The 6,176-nt window shown below is 40.6% G+C and overlaps 1 protein-coding gene across 1 annotated transcript; it reads left to right on the forward strand.

Annotated features, from left to right (window-relative positions):
- The first annotated feature begins 2,319 nt into the window (after positions 1-2,319).
- Positions 2,320-3,884, forward strand: LOC100560289 (gap junction beta-4 protein-like). Its single transcript, XM_003228183.3, has one exon. The coding sequence runs from the start codon at positions 2,626-2,628 to the stop codon at positions 3,367-3,369; it is 744 nt and encodes a 247-aa protein (XP_003228231.2). The 5' UTR covers positions 2,320-2,625; the 3' UTR covers positions 3,370-3,884.
- Positions 3,885-6,176: the final 2,292 nt, after the last annotated feature.

Raw genomic sequence — 6,176 nt, forward strand, 5'->3', positions numbered from 1 at the left:
GTTATTATTATTATTATTATTATTATTATTATTATTATTATTATTATTATTATTATTATTTCCCCTGGGCACAGGTAAGCGAAACTGCAATTATGGATTCCAAAGTTATAGAGGTCTTCCTGTGTTTGCAAAGCGAGCCAGAATAACATAATTTGCAAATATAGTATGGCAAAATAATTTGCACTCGCAAAGGATTCCAGTAACCTCATTCCCATTAACTCGTTGAGTGATTGCAGCAAATCACCCTTTCTCAACCAAAGAGGAAAGTAATGGCAAACTTCTTCTGAAGAAATGTTATGAGGAAAACACCTTCTGATGAATCAAAGTCAATATGAAGGCACGTAACTGCAATGAATGCTTGCAAAGTTCAAACGTATTGCCACAGCTCAGCTCGTAATCCATGGACACTGTGGTAGCCGAGTAACCAGCAGTTGTCACATATCTGTGGGGATTTTAATGTGCATGCAACATGCTGCGCCTGGAGCATCCACCTTCTTCACTCCCATTCTGTGATCCCTGTTGCACACCAAAAGATTGCAGAATGTTCTCCTAATGTCGAAGAAGGCAGACGTCACCTTCCCAGAAAACTAGCTTTCCAGTTCCTGTGCTCATTTTCATGCCAGGTGTGACCACTGCTAAATGGGTGTTCATGGCCGGGATGTAGAATTTATCCACCAAAATGTGCATAGTCTTCTTCCTCTCCCCTCTCAACCTTTTAATTCTTCCAGTTTACAGGATTGTACCTGATCGGCTGCAATGATAATGGGTCCCTGAACTATCCAGTCTGTCAACGTGCTGCAAGAAGTGATTTTGCCCCCAGATGTTATCTTTCCAGCCTATGGAAATTCTGCAGGTGGCTCTTTTTCACACCCAACAGTGGGACTGTCAAGCCAGATCAAGCCACTTGGGTGTATCTTTCCCATCACACCTGTAGGCAAAGCTGCCGGTGATTCACAGTCATCTTTGAGCGAAAAGCTACACCCAATTTGCTGAGCACAAAAAAAATTGCATGTTGTACAAAGACCTGCAGGGTCCCATAGAAGTGAACAAAATGTGTTCTTTTGGATGATGATGATAATGATGATGATGATGATGATGATTATTATTATTATTATTATTATTATTATGACACAGCAAACAAGATAGATATGCTGGATTTCGTATCACAAAATCACAAGTCGAACACTTCCCAAGTGTCTAGGACTGTGTGATGTATTTTCGGATGATGCGCATAGATCCCAGTAGGGTGGCCTTTTGCAGTTGGCAGATCGTAATCCTGTCAGTGTCTATTGTTTCCAAATGCTGGCTGAGATCTTTTGGCATGGCACCCAGTGTGCCCATCACCACCGGGACCACCTGCACTGGTTTCTGCAAGAGTCTTTGCAGTTCAATCTTGAGGTCCTGATAGCGGCTGAGTTTTTCCTGTTGTTTTTCGTCAATGCGACTGTCACCTGGGATGGCGACATCAATGATCCAAACCTTTTTCTTTTCCACAACTGTGATGTCTGGTGTGTTGTGTTCCAGAACTTTGTCAGTCTGGATTCGGAAGTCCCACAGTATCTTTGCGTGCTCATTTTCCATGACCTTTGCTGGTTTGTGATCCCACCAGTTCTTTGCTGCTGGGAGGTGGGACTTGAGGCATAAGTTCCAATGAATCATTTGGGCCACATAGTTGTTCCTCTGTTTGTAGTCTGTCTGTGAAATTTTCTTACAGCAGCTGAGGATATGATCAATGGTTTCGTCAGCTTCCTTGCACAGTCTGCATTTTGGGTCATCCGCTGATTTTTCGATCTTGGCCTGAATTGCCTTTGTCCTGATGTCTTGCTCCTGGGCTGCAAGGATCAGGCCTTCTGTCTCCTTCTTCAGGTTCCCATTCGTGAGCCAGAGCCAGGTCTTCTCCTTATCAGTTTTTCCTTCAATTTTGTCAAGGAACTTTCCATGCAATGTTTTGTCGTGCCAGCTGTCAGCTCTAGTTTATAGTGCGGCTTTCTTGTACTGTTTTTTTGTCTGCTGTGCTTTGAGGAGTTTCTGATTTTTGACTTCAATCAAAGCAGGTTCTTCACTTTGCTTTACACATTCTGCCAGGGCATGTTCTTCTTCTTTGACTGCTTGTTTGACTTGTAAGAGTCCTCTGCCCCCTGATCTTTGAGGCAGATATAGCTGGTCAAGATCACTGCGAGGGTGAAGTGAATGATGAATGATGAATGGTCATGAGTTTTCTTGTTTTTCTGTCCAAATTGTCCAGTTCCATCTGTGTCCAGTTTATGATGCCAGTTAGGGATTATTATTATTATTATTATTATTATTATTATTATTATTATTATTATTATTTTACATGGAGGTTTGAACTACCACGATCAATGCTATGAAATTCTGGCAGTTGTACTTTGGCAAGGCACGAACACTCTTTGGCAAAGAAGGCATAACGCCTTCTAAAATTACAACTTCCCATGAGTTTGAGCTGTTAGGAGGCCTGAGTATTGAATTTACTATACAGAACTATGCCCCCTCCTGTAGTTAAGCAAACCAACATACTTTACTTATTGTTTTAAGGATGTCCTTTCTGTTTCTGCTATTGGCTCATGCAATGTCGTTTTCTTTTTTATCCCTTTCAGTCTCAGTCCTATGCCCAGTTTTTGCTGGAATAACCTCAACGTTGAGGGGATGAACTGGTCCTCATACCGAGAACTCTTGAGTGGCGTGAACAAGTACTCCACCGTTGTGGGCCGCGTGTGGCTGACGGTAGTCTTCGTCTTCCGTTTCCTTGTCTATGTGGTGGCAGCTGAAGACGTCTGGTCTGAAGACCAACAGGACTTTGTGTGTAACACGGGTCAACTTGGCTGCACCAAGAGCTGCTACAACCAGTTCTTCCCCATCTCTCACATCCGTCTCTGGGCCCTCCAGCTTATCCTTGTGACCTGCCCTTCTCTTCTCGTTCTCCTGCACGTGGCCTACCGGGAAGCCCGACAGCAGAAGCACATTGAGGAAGCTGGAAAACGCTGCCGTTCTCTCTACTCCAACTTCAGCAAGAGTCACGGAGGTCTTTGGTGGACCTACTTCCTCAGCATCCTTGTCAAGGTGGCCGTAGACCTCACCTTCCTCTACATCTTCCACTGCCTCTACCCAAACTTCAAGCTGCCCACAATGGTGACCTGTGATGCCTTCCCCTGTCCCAATGTAGTCACCTGCTTCATTTCCAAGACAACAGAAAAGAATATCTTCTCATACTTCATGGCAGCTATTGCCATGCTCTGTGTCATTCTCAACATCTGCGAGGTGGGCTATGTAGTAGTCAAGAAATGCACCAAGATTTCAGTCTCCAAGAAGCCAGTGGACGTTTTTGAAACAGACACTCACATCTCCTTTTAGTTAACCCAGGAGATAAAAGAGATACCGTATATACTTGAGTATAAGCCAACCCAAATATAAGCCGAGGCACTTAATTTTACCACAAAAAACCTGGGAAAACATTGACTCCAGTATAAGCTGAGATACCAATAAAATTACCGTATATACTCGAGCATAAGCCGACCCGAATATAAGCCGAGGCACCTAATTTTACCACAAAAAAACTGGGAAAACGTTGACTCCAGTATAAGCCGAGATACCAATAAAATTATCATATATACTTGAGTATAAGCCAACCCGAATATAAGCTGAGGCACCTAATTTTACCACAAAAAAACCCGGGAAAACATTGACTCCAGTATAAGCCAAGATACTAATAAAATTACCGTATATACTCGAGCATAAGCCGACCCGAATATAAGCCAAGGCACCTAATTTTACCACAAAAAACTGGGAAAACATTGACTCCAGTATAAGCCAAGATACCAATAAAATTACCATATATACTTGAGTATAAGCCGACCCGAATATAAACCGAGGCACTTAATTTTACCACAAAAAAACCTGGGAAAACATTGACTCCAGTATAAGCCGAGATACCAATAAAATTATCATATATACTTGAGCATAAGCCGACCCCAAAAAGCCGAGGCACCTAATTTTATCACAAAAAAACTGGGAAAACATTGACTCCAGTATAAGCTGAGATACCAATAAAATTGCCGTATATACTCGAGTATAAGCTGACCCGAATATAAGCCGAGGCACCTAATTTTATCACAAAAAACCTGGGAAAACATTGACTCCAGTATAAGCCAAGGATGGTAAATTTCAGAAATAAAAATAGATACCAATAAAATTACATTAATTGAGGCATCAGTAGGTTAAATGTTTTTGAACATTTACATAAAGCTCAAATTTAAGGTAAGACTGTCCAACTCTGATAAAATCATTATTCTCATCTTCTTCAATGTAAATGTGCTTATGTATCCTTTTAATAATAATAGAGTAAAATAGTACCACCCTCAGCTTATACTGGAGTCAATGTTTTCCCAGTTTTTTTGTGGTAAAATTAGGTACCTCGACTTATATTCGGTTCGGCTTATACTCACGTATATACGGTATATAAACAGTAGAGTCTCACTTATCCAAGCTAAATGGGCCGGCAGAACCTTGGATAAGTGAATATCTTGGATAATAAGGAGAGATTAAGGAAAAGCCTATTAAACATCAAATTGGGTTATGATTTTACAAATTAAACACCAAAACATCATGTTAGACAACAAATTTGACAGAAAAAGTAGTTCAATACGCAGTAATGTTATGTTGTAATTACTGTATTTACGAATTTAGCACCAAAATATCACGATATATTGAAAACATTGACTACAAAAATGCCTTGGATAATCCAGAACGTTGGATAAGCAAGTATTGGATAAGTGAGACTCTACTGTATATATACCTTTTCCCTTTCCCCTCTTCTTCTTATTTTTCCATTTATTTTAAGTGAACTAGATGTATATTGTATGTCATGTTTGTACTGTCTGTTCATGATAAGGCCAACTGGTTAATCAATAAATTGTTGTTGTTTTTGTTGTTGATTATGTTGTTGTCTTTCCTCCCCTCCCCTCCCCAAACCACTTATCCCTAGGTTAGCTGTCATTTTCACCCCACACTTTGTGTATTATGTTGAAAACTTCAATAAAAATATAATTTTAAAAAGTTTTAAAAGATGGAAAAAATTATAGAAAAAAATAAAAATCGGGCAGGGGGGGATCTTGTGTCTGATGAAGTCCTAAGTCACACTCCATCTCTCCTTGGACATATATTTTTGGACCACAACTTGAGGATTGTGGGGATGGGATTCCAAAAAAAGTAACTTTTCAATTTTATCTTTTTTTTTTCTCGAATGCATTTCACACGAGTTCTTTCACCAATCAATTCCAGGACAGCTCCTATTTATTATTTATTTATTTATTTACAGTACAGTAGAGTCTTGCTTATCCAACGTAAACGGGCCGGCAGAACGTTGGATAAGCGAATATGTTGGATAATAAGGAGAGATTAAGGAAAAGCCAATTAAACATTAAATTAGGTTATGATTTTACAAATTAAACACCAAAACATCATGTTAGAGAACAAATTTGACAGAAAAAGTAGTTTAATACACAGTAATGTTATGTTGTAATTACTGTATTTATGAATTTAGCACCAAAATATCACGATGTATTGAAAACATTGACTACAATAATGCGTTGGATAATCCAGAACGTTGGATAAGCGAGACTCTACTGTATTTATATTCCGCCCTTCTCACCCCGAAGGGGACTCAAGGAGGATCACATTGCACACATATAAGGCAAACATTCAATGCCATAACATAGAACAGAGACAGACGCAGGCACGGGCTGGCCTCGAACTCATGACCTCTTGGTCAGAGTGATTTGTTGCAGCTGCCTGCTAACCAGCCTGTGCCACAGCCCGGCCTGTTTGGATTGATTTGATCTTTCCCTTGATGTTTCCACGTGATGCATGCATTCTTTCCAAACCTTTGCCCCCAAAACTGTGCGCTTATTCGAACTGGGAGCTTTGCTTCCTGCAACTGCTCTTTTTACCCTATTTTCCGAAACGCAGGTTGCTTCAGGGCTGAAAGTCAACAGCACCAATTTGCTGTATTGGACACCTGTCCAACCTCTCCCAAAGAAGACGCTAAGTCAGCTTTGACCAGACAGGAAAACAATACAATCGTTGGCAAGGCTCGCTACAACGTGAGTGATGAGGCCTCTTTAGAATTTTGCTGGCCACCTGAAATCTCGCTTTCTCTATTC

Source organism: Anolis carolinensis, unplaced genomic scaffold, assembly GCF_035594765.1.
Source record: "Anolis carolinensis isolate JA03-04 unplaced genomic scaffold, rAnoCar3.1.pri scaffold_10, whole genome shotgun sequence".
Classification (NCBI taxonomy): Eukaryota; Metazoa; Chordata; class Lepidosauria; order Squamata; family Dactyloidae; genus Anolis; species Anolis carolinensis.